Source organism: Gavialis gangeticus, unplaced genomic scaffold, assembly GCF_001723915.1.
Source record: "Gavialis gangeticus isolate Ggan-Ray unplaced genomic scaffold, GavGan_comp1, whole genome shotgun sequence".
Classification (NCBI taxonomy): Eukaryota; Metazoa; Chordata; order Crocodylia; family Gavialidae; genus Gavialis; species Gavialis gangeticus.
The window spans coordinates 18,619,379-18,634,642 of NW_017729006.1; the positions used below are offsets into that span (position 1 = coordinate 18,619,379).

At 43.6% G+C, this 15,264-nt stretch overlaps 1 protein-coding gene across 2 annotated transcripts in view; it reads right to left on the bottom strand.

The window, feature by feature from the left end:
- ULK4 (unc-51 like kinase 4) overlaps nucleotides 1–15,264 on the bottom strand; it is a 556,180-nt gene that overhangs the window by 418,772 nt on the left and 122,144 nt on the right. For both annotated transcript variants that reach the window (XM_019508899.1, XM_019508898.1), the window contains exon 19: nucleotides 5,085–5,168. In XM_019508899.1, coding sequence (XP_019364444.1) covers nucleotides 5,085–5,168 — 84 coding nt within the window. The remainder of the gene's footprint in view (nucleotides 1–5,084; nucleotides 5,169–15,264) is intronic.

Sequence of the window (15,264 nt, forward strand, 5' to 3'; positions counted from 1 at the left end):
TTGCTGCCTATGTCTGTCAAAAGCCCTAATGCAGGGGTGGAGCTAGTCCAGGCCAAAGAGGGTATAAAAGGAGACTCCTCAAGTGAGTGAGCACGGGCAGCAAACAAGGCAGTTAACATACAGTTCACAGGTCAGCTTGCCACCTCCTCTTCGAAGGGGAGCCTTTAATTTAAGTTCTTTCCTTAATTAAGAGTAACTAACCTACATATATTTAGTGTAAGTAGCTAAAACAGCAGTTTGACCAATACTTAAGTCCCTTGTTTAACTAGGGTCCAGAGTGAGGGGAAATTCACTAGGGCATTTGCCTGGATACTCTCTCTCTCTCCTTCCTTCACTGCAGTCTTGGTGACAGAAAGCAGGCTAGCAGAGAAAAAGGAACCTTTCAGGACCAAGGAGCAGCGACTAGGCCAGCTTACAGGGGAGTTTGCCAGGGAAGGTATGTCTGGAAAGAGAGGCAGGAAGAGAGAAGCAATGGATTAAGAGAGCCAGAGAAATGGCTAGAGGATGTTACAACGCCAGAGCAACTGGTACTGCCAGCTCTTCCTCTGCTTGCACCTGTGAGGTATCTGTCGACACAGGACAGCTCACCGAGACTTCCACTGAGGTCCTAGTTTGGCACTGTGGAGACTGTGGTTTACAGATTCCTTCCAGTGACTGCCAGGTGGAGTCCCTGTGAAGTGAGCACTTCCTCCTGGTAGCATCCCTCAGGGAACAGGCAAAAGAGCTACAGGAGGTGGCAAAACTCTGAAGCATCCTTTGCCATGTGGAATTCATCAATTTGATGCTGGAGGAGACTTATTGTATTGCAGAGCAAGGACTGCCAGAGGCAGCAATAGAGAAAGAAGAGGACATGGACTCCTGGGAAAGTGGAAGCTTGTGACCTCTGGCAGCAAGCAGAGGTCTTCATTTCCACCTGCAGCAGTTTGCCTGAAGAACAGACATAGAGTCCTTGCAACAGAGGAGGAGTAGCATATTCCACTGGTGGAAAAGACGAGGCCAGGTATCCCCAAAGTTAGGAGGATTGAGACTACTGCCACCAAGAGGAAGCATGGTGGTGGTTAAAGATTCCCTTTTGTGGGGGATGGAGGCATCCACCTGACCTGTTGTCTCGGAAGGTCTGCTGCTTTCCCAGAATCCAGATATGAGATGTCACAGAAGGACTACCGAGACTCATCAGGCCCTCTGGCTATTACACCATGCTGTTCATCCATGTGAGCACTCATGATACTGCCAGGAGTGACCCTGAGCAGATTAAAAGTGACTACAGGGCTCTGGGCACAAGGGTGACGAGGACAGGGCTCAGGTAGTGTTCTCCTCGATCTTTCCAGTCATGGAAAAGGGCCCAGGCAGAAGCAGATGCATCCTGCAGATCAATGCATGGCTGCACAGATGGTGTCACCAGCAGGGCCCTGGCTATTTCAACCACAGGATATTGTTTCAAGAAGGACGGCTAGGAAGAAATAGGATCCACCTGACAAAAAGAAGGAAAAGCATCTTCACAGACAGGCACATTAACCTAGCGAGGAGGGCTTTAAACTAAGTTCACCAGGGGTTGGAGACAAAAGCCCTGATTTAAGTGGGGAAGCAGGTGACTGGAGAAATCACAAACAGGAGGGGGCAACAGGGGAGATATTTTCATTTGTCCTGAGAAAGTGGGGCAATTGGCAAGTTACCTCAGGTGTATGTACATGAATGCACAGAGTCTGGGAAACAAATAAGTTATTTTCCCCTCTCCAAGCAAGCCCGCCAAAATCAAGGGCATGCTGCTTTTCATGGAAAACACCTGATTTTGTATTTTCCACACAAAACACAGAATTGTGATTTGGTAAGTCCCTAGTGGTTACCAAGAGGATGAAACTAGACTATTCTCAGTGGTCTCAAAACAAGGAGCAATGGTCTCAAGTTGCAGCAAGGGAAGTTTAGGTTAGATACCAGGAAAAAACTCTCTCACTAAGAGGGTAGTAAAGCACTGGAACAGATTAACCAGAGAGGTTGTGTAATTTCCATCCTTGAAGATTTCTAAGACCCAGCTAGACAAAGCCTTGGCTGGGATGATAAAGTTAGGAAGGTCCTGCTCTGAGCAGGGGTTTGGGCTAGACTCTGAGGTCCCTTTCAACCCTAATTTTCTATGATTCTATGATTCATTGAAGATCATGGAAGACAGTGAGAAACATGCTCCTGAGGGTACAAGTGGTCTGCATCCTTTACTGCAGACGCCAGAAGACAATGAAATCATGCAAATGCAAAGAGTGATGGGAATCCTTCAGGCTCCTCCTCATCAGTGACCCTCCTATATCTGTACCAACCTTACCTGGGGTAGTAATGTCATTGAGCCAGTGAAGTCATAAAGCCATCCTGTTGGCCTAATGTATACTGCTGCACCTAGAGTTGAATCAAAAGAACCCATAAATGGGTAACCATAATGATCCCAGGGTTGAGTAAGGGATAATCCATGTAAGAGAGGTTGTACTGGTTTGCCAGGACATCAAATTTTTGGCTGTGTCAAGGATGCAACCCTATTAATGTATCTGTGTTTCATGTGACAACCTCTCTGGGGTGCTTATCTGCCTATGCACATTGATATGCAGATTCAGATTGCTTGGAACTGCATCCCTTACCTGAACACCCTTACTGATACAAGTTCAATGGGAGTGGGAACACTTTGTGCTTCTTTTGACTGTGATAACATATTTTAAACAGTTCTGAATATAGGGGGCCAGGTGAGTCAGGTTTTGTGTGCAATGCCATCCCTTCTAAAAGTGTAAAATTCATAAGGCACTGACGCATTAAGGAAAAATTGGATAAATGTTGCTGAGGGTTTATGTGGAGATCTAAGGTGGAGATGGAGCTTAAATATGACAAAGGAAGCTTGGGAGACTCCCTAGGATTACACTGTATTTTGCCACCAAGTCTCAAGCAACAACAGCAATGGCAGAGCAGTCCTTGCCCCCTGCCCCTCCCAGTGGTAAAGAATTACAACAGCAGCAGCATACCAAACCCCCTCCCTCCAAGTGGTGAGGAGATATGACAGCAGTGACAGAGCAAGGCCTCCCAGGAGAGATGAGACTTTCTAAGACAGAATACTCTGATCAACTGTTAATAGTTGGTTGCGATGGGCTACTGACTATTAAGAGATTTCCCAAGATCGTCTGTTTATCCCATTTATCTTCCCCTTCAATAAACCCTGTTATAGTTTAATATTGCATGTCAGTGAAATACTCTGTGCTTTTACTTTCCCAGGTTTCTAGATGAGGCCTCAAGCCAAAAGAGAAAATTTGTGTAAAACTGCTAAATTGAACTCACCCCTTTTTACTGCCATCCTGTGTCTGGCAGAAGGCTTACACATAGTTAGCCACCAGATATTTTTAGTTAACTTATTTCAGATTTATCAGATAGTAGGCAACTGTTGCTAGTGAGACAACACCAAATATCTCAAGAAAGGCTGGACAGATACTTACTGTCTGCAGGTGGAGGCTTTTGAAAGAATGCTATAACGTCATTACGTTCCTAAAGATCTCCACAGGGAATAGAATAAGAGAGTTGATTTTTTTCAAGCAGAAAAATACTGGGTTGAAGTGAAATTCTTAAATGATAATTGGACAGAATTGAAACTTCTGATGCAAAAATACTTGATATAAGCACACTTTCATAAATGGGCTCCTTCATGATCTGAGGTGGAATTAAGAGCTGTAAACATTAAAGGGTTGTAATAAGGTAGCCACTTCTATGATCAACATCTAGAACGCTACAGCACATTCCAGGTGTTTTGATTTATTTTGGCATATTTGGTATATTTGATATATTTTTATATATTTTAGATTTTTAAAATGCATCCTTCCTTAAAGGTATGGAAAGACTACATATGTGCAATACCCACATCCAAACATCTGGGCAGATTTGTTTTGCATATGCATGGAGGCAGAAGATGGGAAACTGGTGATTGTGCTCAGTCTTTTCCAATCAGACTTCAGTTTACAGGGTTATCAATTCAACAACAACTTCCAGGAATTGATAATTTGGAAAGAAATTTAATATACACATTCTCAGTGAAAACAAACACACTGAAGGATTTAGAATTAGTTTTACTATATAGAAATGATGTTCTTATGCATACCTGTATCATTCCTATCACATGGTCACCTACAGTTAGCATGAAGCCTCCCATTACTAAGTTGATAATTATGTGGTTTATCACACATAGGTCTTAGAATGACATCTTACTATGTATATATTACTATCTGGAAAGAATCCAAAAAAAACATATCAGCTGTACGTTCTTGGTCACTTGAAAATCTTTTTTAGTCATCAAGCAATTTCTTTTATTAAATCACAAACTGTAAGCAATAAAGATCTCAGAAGAAAGAAGTTTACCTTGATTTTTCTTTAAATCCCTACAAGGAATATTTTTAGCCTTCGGCTTTGCCTCGAGCAGAAATAATGTCAAATGATCTCAAATAAACAGTAAATGCCAGTCCCATACATGACTTTGCTCAATTATTTTTTTCATTTTAAGAGTGGGGGACCATACATGTTGGCATCCTTTTCTTTTTTTAACATACCGAAGTTGTTACACAAGAAATGAAGTGTATGGCAAATAGTGTGTAGCAAAGAAAAACTAGTATTTTACATTTACCACTTTTGGGCCTCAATAGGACACTGATGACCTGACAGGATGATGATGGAGTGTTTCAAGCCTTATATATCTACAGTGCTTTATTAAACGGGGAAGAAGTAAATTCTGTTCAAAAAAAAAACCTGTGAAAAGTTAAGTTGCAGCAGAAATTGTAACAGTTGTCAGAAAATTCCTAAAAAAAATCTTAAAAATCATAAATCAGGTAATGGTAATTTTTATTTACTATCTTACTTTCAAAATCAAGTAACTTTAAATTAATGTCAAAAATAGAGAACGCCATTTCAATTTTTGCACTCTTCTGTGTAGGTCATGGTCTTATCATGATTATTTAAATTCAGGAGCAATACTTGGTTGACAAGGTACTGCACTGCTGCAGGCTACAATCCTCACACAATGCCTAAAGGGTTATTACAGTGGAGAAATTCTATTGAGGACAATAAAAGAGCCTTACCCCTTCCCGAAGGCACCTCATTAGCACAGTGTAAGCAGCCAAGGGAACAACCCAGCATTCTCTAGGGTGCTCTTTTTTTTCTTCCTGTAATGAAGTGGAAGGAACAGCAATGAAGCTAACGGCACAAATGATATTAACCCTTCAAGGCAAAACAAAAATCACATTAATATTACAGACACAAAAAATGCACACAGGAGTTTTTTTAAATGTTACTAGCATATATATTTCAAATCAATAAAATTTAGGAAATATTATATTCTGGAACAATATTTTGTTATACTGCTATTGTTTTTGTGGACAGCACAAAAAATTGATTCTTGTTACATAACTTAAACATGCCCTACAATTTTTAAAAAGTATTTCTTCTAATGTTTCTATTTGTCATTAGCTCAACTGATTCAATTTGCATGCAAAACTGAACCTGAAGTTGTGAAAATCATTTTGATTGCTACAGAACTAGATAATTGATTATTTGAAAAACAAAGTCCAACTATTTAAACAATAATTATGTTTATATTATATCTGGAAACAATATTTCTTGGGGCCTCTCAATTAAAAGAAAAGAATTTTTAAAGTAAACATGCCTTTAAAATATATTTAAAAGTTAATCAGTAAAGGGAAAGCTGTTAAAAAAAGGTTAAGTGTGTAAGATACCAGGTAAAGCACACAGAACCTCTCAAGAGATCCATAATGTTCCAAGATCCTTACATGCATGACACTATTATGTCCAACTTTTTTAAAAAGATCAATTCACTATTAACTAAAATGAGACTGATTGCACCTTTAGGAGTAAACAGGCTGGTGGGTTTTTGTTTGGTTTGGCTTTTTTTAGAAGTAGTATATTATAGGGAAAGAGAAAGTTGTTTGGTTTTTTTCTTAGCAAAGGGACACATGATGAAAATAAATTTCATATTGCTCCCCTCCTGCATTTGATAGCACACAGACATTAGCAACTGATGGAGCAGAGCCTTTGCTGGAAAAAATTAAAGAATAAAAATTAATAAATTATATTAGATTCACAGATCCTAGGGTCAGAAGAGACCTCATCAGATCATCGAGTCTGACCCCAAATCATCAAGTCTGACCCCATGGTATCTTACAAAATGATGGCATCTTACAAAATGAATTGTGATTTTGTGAGATTTCCTTATTCTGCAGAGTGTTTTCCTCTGAAAAGTAGCAACTGCTTCTAAAATTATTTATTAAATTGGACTGCTCTGAATAATGATTTTTAGAAACTGTTTCATGCACTTTTATACAATGAAAAGCACAAGAGGCCTAGTGTGTTCAGGTCAATGATTCAGGAACAACCTTAATTTTCTGTACTTTATAACTTTTGAGTGTTCTATACAGGATTTCAACATTAAGATTGTATTACTGGTCTGTTTTAATTTAACTATGGTACCTTAGTTGAAGAAAAGCTGCTAATGAGATGCCCTATATTTTCCTTTGAGAGGAATGCAACATATCTCAACTTCATCAGAAACAAATGCTTTCTTTATTTAAAAAAATATTACCACTTCTTAAAACTTGTTCTATTAAAAAAGGAATGGAGTTGAAACTGTTTACAATGGGCATCCACAAAGAAACTGCATGCTTATCAGGGCCTGATTTCCTTGGAGTTTTACATCAGCTAAATTTAAATTACAAAAACTGTGGTATAATCTCTCTTGAAACTCAATTACATGCAATAATAATCTGGCATAATCTATGGAGATTCTTTATGACATTAGACAGAGACATCCAACCCAGGCTCTCAGCCTTCAAGTCTCCATTTTTAATATACAGGCATTAATATAGAGACTTTTTCCATTTACCATTTTTTCTTCAGCATATCATTGTTAAAAAAAAAATCAGAGATTAAAAATTTACAATAACTCTCAGCACTTGAATAATGTTCACTTTTAGACAGTGAACGGGTCCAAAAGTGGTATCTGGATACTAGCAAACAGGTATAACCCCAATTTGTCTTCATCCTCCCACTGCAAAGGGTTTAGGGAAGATAAGATTAGAGATTATAGCCCAAACAAATTCTAGGAAAGGATGACAAGCATCTCTCTAGGGAGAAACAGAAGAACAGATACCTTGAAAAATGAAGGAGTTCTTACCCAGTCATTAAACAGTACAGTCTGAAGATACTGAGGAACTGGGGAGCCTTAAGGAGTGCCACACGAAAGCTCAAAGTTTGTTTGTTTTTTCAAAATATTGAACATATAAATCAAACTTAAGATGAGAAAAAAATATGAGACTGAGATAGCATTTCTGTTATCTAAATATCTTTATGTACACATCTCCCAAAATTGGTTACTGGGAACTTCCAGGAGTTTCAACATATCCCCATTTTGAATTTTTTCCCCATGGATTCTGTGTCCTGAAAACCCTTCCAACAGAAAATGAATGCAGCTATTTCTGAAATGTAATGTCTTGAGATTGACATCAGGTTCTGCCTCTGCATTACTTTTAGTCTTGCTTTTCATGTTTTATTGTATATCATATTTACCTGAATCCAGGATAACCCAGAATTTAAGATGACCCCCTGATAATTAGATTGCATACAAGAAAAATTTACAAATTTATAATTTCCCATGTATAGAATCGAATTATTGAAGGGTCATCTTAAATTAACTGCCCCGCACTGCTGAAGCAGGGAAAGCAATGTTAGGGAAGCAGGGAGTGAGGGATACAGTATGGCAGGTGGGAAGGGGGGACAAGCAGCTTGACACTTGCCCTTTGTCCTCCCACAACTTGGCCTTCTGCCTGTCCCACCACTACCTCAGGGGTGGGCAAAATATGACCTGCAGGCCAGATCCAACCTGTCAATTGACTGGATCTGGCCTGCAGCTGCCCCTACAGCACTCCCCATGGGGCTGAGTCCCACCCTCTCTCACCAGGGCAGCCCACACCATACTTCAGCCTGCACCCACTGGCCTGGGCCCCAACCAGAGCACATAGCTTTCAGCAGGACTCCTCCTAATGCAGCTGCAACCAGCTGGGTGCTGCTCTGTTCCCCTCGCCTCCAGATGTGCCTTTTCCTCCTGCTCCTGCTGCACTGCTCCAAGCTGGGGAGAGGTCTGGAGGGGATCTTCAGCTGGGTGGCTCCTGCCCTAGCACATGGGGCTCTGGCTCCAGTTCCCAGCTGCTTTCTACTCACTCCACCCGCCCAGCACAGTGAGCAGCCAACTGCAGGTGGGAAAAGCAAGTGGAAGGCACCTGTGTGCTGGGGTAGAAACTGCCAAATTGAAGCTTCCCCCCATAACCCACCCACCCAGAGTGGCACAGCAGCAGGAGGAGCTACCACTGGAGGCAAAGGGAGCAGAACAGACCCACCAGCCTGGGCCCTGACCAGAACACACAGCTTCCGGTGGGCCTATTCCTGGTGTGGCTGCATCCAGCTGGGTGCTGCTCTGCTACCCTCACCCCTAGCACTTAAAGACTGACAAAACTAGGAACTAAGGTGGATAATTCCCACCCTAGAAATGATTCCACGAGAGGGAGCAGTACAAGCATTCAGCTGATAACTGCCCTTTCTCCCCTGTTCCTCACGCCTTCCTGAGACCAAGGTGATCCTAACCTACTTTAAACCTCTCATTACCAGGGGCAAAGGAGCAGCAGGGCAAAGTCCCCTGCCTGTTTCTCACATTGGGAACTCCATTGTAAGAATCAGGCACAGGGGGTTACAGTGCCTCTCCATCTCCTCTGTAGTACCTGGGAGTCAAGTGGATGGAATAATGGATCAAAGCCGCCTGGTTGCTTCTTACTCCAAGGGCTCCAGGGTGTGAGGAGCCAGCAGGGAGTAGCTGGGAGAAATGGTCCTCCCCTCCTCTCCCTGTATATGGGATGGGCAGGAGCAGCTGCCTCTCACACCTTCTCCAGACCAAGATGACCCCAGTCTCTGGAACACACAGGAGACTTTCACCATGGCTCCACTTGTCCTGATCCCTGGTAAGAGTTAAGCCATGCAAAAGTGTACAAATGGTCATTCTCACCGGAGAATTTTTTTTTTTTTTTTAAGGAAGCCAGTATAACAAGGCGGTTCAGCCTGATCTTTCTTTTGGCATACCTGCCTTTTTTTTTTTTTTTTTTTTTTTCTTTCCTTGGCATGCTTCCTTTTTGTTTCCTGCTGACCTGTGCCCATTCCTCAGTTGCCTTCTGTTTTATTTTGTTGTTTTATTTCACTTGCTTGCGACCCTTCATTGAGGGATCTGGGCGACAGCCGTACAAGAAAAGGACCGCCCGCAAAAAGCAACAGACAAATGGCAGACATAAAGATTGACCCGCAGGACAGGGGAACAGCCATCGGACCCAGGGTCCATTAGGAAGAGAAGTAGACCCGATACCTGAGATCGAGCAACAGGTAAGAGTCATCAAGACCAGAGGGCTGGCTGCATCAAGATCAGGTGGCCCGTTGGAGGCTGGCATATGGAAGGAGTGTAGGGGAGGTGGAGCCCCATGAATATCCATCAGGAGAAACAACCAACCTCGAGGGACCGCCAATGGGAGACCCCACCACTGAAGAAACACTCAAAGTCATGGCAGGTGAGTTCTGGGGTCTTCCCTGGGGTGATCGGGGCCCCTATCAGAGGTTACATGAAGCCGCCCCGTGTCCATCACCAGGCGCCCGTGCCAAGGCAGCATGTGAATGCATACTCAAAGCAAGACAGGCACGCTGAGAAAAGGGGCAACAGAGGGATTCTGGGTGAACTGTTTGGGGCCCCATTTGTTGATGTCTGCCAGGCACTTACAGCTGGTGAAGAAGGGAGAAACACTGGAATTGGGAAAGAAAGGCACAGCTCAACTGTGGGAGTGAAGAGGAAATAAGAACATATGCAATGGAGTGGCTCACCACTGCTTTCTGACAATGAAAGCAGAAATGGGGAGGCAGCCCTAGAGAGGCAGGGGCATATAGAATCTGAATGTAAGCCTTCTGGATGACAAAAATATATAGCGAGGGTTCAGACAACATTACACAGGGTTGAAAATGCACAGACCTGGATACCAAAACCACACAGAGAGGTGGGTCAGTGCAAGAGAGAGAGCAAGAACATTTTTCCAACAGGCAGGAGGCAGGCATGGTAGCAGAGAAATCAAAACAAATGTCTAAACCGCAAGTTGGAGAGTCTGAACAAGTAGGCAGCTTGGGGTTGACCATGAGGGAGGCCATGCAGAAGGTGAAAGCCCAGATCAGAGTCTGGTACAGGGAACAGGCGCAGAAGATGTTCCTGTTTTGGGCCCCCTGGGTTGAAAAGGGGGAGAAGTGATCTGCTTATTTTAGCAGGTTAAAAGGGACCAAGAGAAAGGCCATGACTAGCTTGGTAGATAGAGCGAGTGTGGAGCACCAGTTGAATGAGGAGATGCTGAAGATGGTGGCAGCTTTCAAGCAGGAGCTCTGCAAGCCTAGAGAACCTGAGAGCCATGCTGGAAAGGACAAAAGTCAGAAGGTGGGGGAGAAGCTGACTCTGGAGATGAACAAAACTCTCCACAGCTTCAAGAATGGCAAGACTCCTGGGGCAGATAGTCTGCCCAAAGAGCTCTACAATGTTTTCTGGGATCAGGTGGGCCAGACCTGCTGGAGGTGTGTAGGCAGTACCTGCAGGAGGGCAACCTGGGGACAAGGATTGAGGAGGGCCTCATAACCCTTCTGTACAAGAAGAGGGTGAGGGGGAATTTGAAAGACTGAAGAACCATGAGGCTCCTGAACTTTAACTGTAAGTTGCTGGCCAAAATCTTGGCTAAGCATTTTAAGTCTGTTATAGGTTATCCACAAGGACCAGTCATGCATAGTGCCAGAGCAAAAGATCTGTGGATCCCTGCTGCAATTGTGAGACATGCTACAGTACCAATGGGAAAGAGGGTTGAATGCCACCATGCTGAACCTTGACCTGGAGAAGACCTATGACTGAGTGTCCCACTGGTCCCTATTCGAGACACTGAAGATGGAGGTCCCCCTGACCCTAGAATTTTACCAGGGATTGAGGTCAAACCGATTGGCCTGTAATTCCCTGGGTCCTCCTTTCTCCCTTTCTTGAAGATAGGCATCCCACTGGCCCTCTTACAATCTTCTGGGACCTTTCTTGAGCACCATGAGACCATTCTTTACACTTCAGCCTAATAGCTGTAAGCCAGAAAACCAATTACCGCTTGAAGTCTCAGAACCCATTCTCAATTCAGGCTAGCACTTATGAGGGCAGTGTTGTAAACCACACTGGCCTTTCGCCTCCTCAGAGCAAGTCACCCATAGAACTGAGAGAGCCAAACGCATCTCCTTCTGGGGCTCCAGATGAGAGAAAGCTGCAAGGACCACTTTATACAAGATGAAACGGACTGTGAGCAGAGGAATACTGGACATCTTGCTGTTCCTGTTAGCCAAGTACATGAAACAGATATGCAAATTGATGACTGGGGCAGAATCCAAAACAGCCGGCTTTATAAGATACTTTATAGGGCCCCTACTGCAATATTGGCTAGTATACATACCACCCAACTCAAGCCTGTAGACCATGGAAACACAGTGGTTCTGCAAGGTCCTGCAGTGCTTCTGGATTAAATATGATCTGCACAATGAGAGCCCAGCAACCCTGACAAACTTAGGCAAGGGCAAGAGAAAATTTGTCAGTCGTGGACTTACTACTCAGAGACAGCTGCTAGGCCACGTAGGAGCAAATCTTCCACAAGGACCTACAGGAGGAGCACAGGGATTTGAACTGGCCAGCAGCCCACTGGGCAGTCCCCATGAGAGTACTGAAAAACAGAGAGGGGCAGAGGGGCCCATCAAACTTCCCCAGACAAACCTGCTGGTAGAAGGCAGAAACAATCGACCACCTTCTCTGGCACTGTCCATTTGCCAGGGAGATGTGAAAGAAAGTAATCATACTCCTCCTGACGCTGATGGGGTCAAGACCCTGACCTGAGAGGCGGTGCCATTCAGTCACTTAACCAAGCAGCAGGGAACCCCAACAGTCAACTTCAACCAGTTCATCTCCTGCTTCAGAAATGCTATGTGGAAGACCACTAACCTGCTCATAAAAAGACACACAGTCCTCTCAGCTGAAGACGGCATCAAACTGGATCTGAGTGAGATTCAGGGCTGCTACAGAAATATGGTTGAAGATAACGGGAGGAGACTGTGGAGATCGTATGGAAGAGAAAAGACTGCCACCAGAGAGAATGACAATGATGACAAAGATGAAAACAGTGACAATGATTATAACAACGAATGAAAGGGCTGGGGAATTGGAAACGGGGAGGCAGGGGAGGCACTGAGACAGTCCACTGAGTGATGGCAATAGGCACACTGATGCATGGGTGTGCGGAAGTGCAGTACAGTGCTTGTAATGAGAATCAGAATAGTGTAATTGTAAAGATGTGGTTTGGACTGTTGGGGGAGCCATATCAATCACAAGACAGACAGACAGTATATACACACATATATATGCATGTGTGTATATGTATGTATATATCTATTTATACAGAAATTAATATTTTTGAAAAAAAAAATATCAGCATGGTTTGCCCCATAAGGGCCATGTGTTTTATAGTCATGTTCAGTACTGGCTACATTTAATCAACATCATAGTTGGTTTCCATTACTGAGCACATGCTGCTTTTGGCAGAAGTTTAATGATAGACAGCGTATTTAATGAGGTTTAATAATTTAACGAGAATAGTCATTCTTAAAGTAACTTTTGTGGGTGTCAGAAGAAACTATCTTTAATTATGTCTACTAATAGACTTTATCTTTCTGTGGGTCCTCTGCAGATAATAGGTGGATCAGAAAACTGTACCTCTTGCTTCTACTGGCCCAAATAAACCTGTCATTAGTTGCCATTTGAAATTTCTCACTTTCTTAGCGTACTGTAACTGTAAAGAGAAAAATTAGTAAGTTCTTTGAGATGTTCTAAGCCTGTGGCTCCAACCTTTGGTTCACATGGGGTATGAACACAGGAACATTTTCACCAGGAGTATCTATTAACAGGTACTTGTGCTTCTGCTGCTGAGGCATAAAGGGCAAAATGACCTTAACTGCTGATCACATCTTTCAATGATCAGAATCCAAATGAGATTCTGAGCTTGGGCGGAGAAGAATGGATTATGGGTTCTGTGCATACAGGCCACCTCATAAAACTTCAATTATTATAAACCAAGTAACCTTTTTTCAATTATTTGTCCAAAGCAATCCCATTCTTAGCAAGAACAGGAAAGCTTTTCTAGATATTAATTTAGAAGTTCAGCTGAAAAAGCCCATAAAATTGCTCTTCCAAACTATGCCCAATCAGAGCAGTGCAAGGCTTCAGACAGAGCTTCAGGCCCGAAGCAGCACATCCAGGTCGAAGCACTGGCCTCGGAAGGCGTCCTGAAGCGGTTCAGAACTTCCGAAGAGCTTCGGAGCCACCTCAGAGACCCGGCCATAGGGTATAATGGAGAAACAATAAAATATAACTCTGTTGTTTTTTGTCCAATTTGGATGAATTTTCCAGGGGTGGTAGACTCTGCAAAGAGGATGAAGCCTGCCAGGTTTCAAGAAAATCGGTGCAGGGGTTTGGGGGCAATGGCACCCCAAATTCTTGAAAGCAAAACTCCTGTCACGCCTATGTGTTACAACACGGGGGTCAAAACTGCAGGGATGGTAGGTCTTATTGAGGCCACAAAGCTTGCCAAGTTTCAAGAAGATCGGTGCAGGGTTTTGGGGGGAACTGCACCTCAAGCTGCGGATAAGCAAAACTCGTACCATGGGTGCTTGTGGGACTGACCATCTCTGGCTTGGGGCCTGGAAGACACTACTGCAGCAGCTTTGCAGCCAGGCCTGTGTTCCCAGTTATCAATCAATCATGATTCGTTCAGGGACCAGTCAGTAGCTAGGGGTGCAGGACCCCAGAACCCCCCTGCACCGATCTCCTCGACAGCTGGCAGGTGTCGTGGCCTCAGCAGGGGCCACCATCCCTGCAGCTGTCACCTTGCTGTGCCTTAACACACACAGTGTCACCCATGGCATGAGTTTTGCTCGTCCACAGCTTGAGGTGCAGTTCCCCCCAAACCCCTGCACTGATCTCCTTGAAATCTGGCAGGCTTTGTGGCCTCAGTAAGAGCTACCAGCCCTGAAGTTTTGACCTCCCCTGTGTTGTAACACACAGCCGTGACATGAGTTTGGCTTTCAAGAATTTAGGGTACAGTTCCCCCCAAACTCCTGCACCCATCTTCTTGAAACTTGGCAGGTTTCGTGCTCTTGGCAGAGGCTACCATCCTTGTAAGATTCATCTAAATTGGACAAAAAAACAACAAAGTTATAGATATTTCATTGATTTTCCATTATACCCTATGGCCAGATCTCCAAGGCAGCTCCAAAGCTTCTGAGCCGCTTTGGCTGGATCGAGGCGGAAACCCAGTCCAGAGCTCCGGATCAGATCGCGGCCATCCGAAGCGGCCAGATCCGAAACCGGATCAGATTGCTGCCGACTTGCACAGGCTTATACCCAATAGTCTGAGGTGGTCACCAAGGAATGCCATTGGATAAATACATAAACTAATCTCCATGTAATTTGCCTAACTGGAACTGCTATTATAACATGATCATTAAAACTGCCTGAAGTAATGGAATGGCAGAATGGGATCTCATATGAACTGGAGGAGTCAACTTACTGATATAGACTTGTCCTGATATAATCTGCAACCCATGTGGAAAGTCTTTGAGCTGCATAATCTCATAACCTTTCCTTTGGTCAGCTACCAAATACCACCAAAAGATTTGGTGACTTACAGTACTGTTTAGCTCTGTAGAGACAGCATAGACAGCAGTACCAAGAAGGCATTGTTAGGAGAGTGATTTGGAAACCTTAATTATTAGCACCGTGGTTATTTTAAACAGAAACAGTATTGAGATAAGTGGGTTCTGTGACTATTCTGAAGCCAACTGTTTAACTCTATGTGGAGTCAGTATCAAAATCAAAGTCAATCATCAATGCAGTATTAATTTCACTATTTCATAGATTTCATAGATTAAGGGTCGGAAGGGACCTAGTAGATCTTCTAGCCCGACCCCCCGCCAGGGCGGGAGAACAACAAAAAACCCCAAAAAGAGAAACGGGACTCAAATGAGTCCAGCCAGGTAGGCATCCAGCCTCTTCTTAAAGACCCCCAGGGTAGGGGCCAGCACCACTTCCCTTGGAAGTTGGTTCCAGCTCCTAGC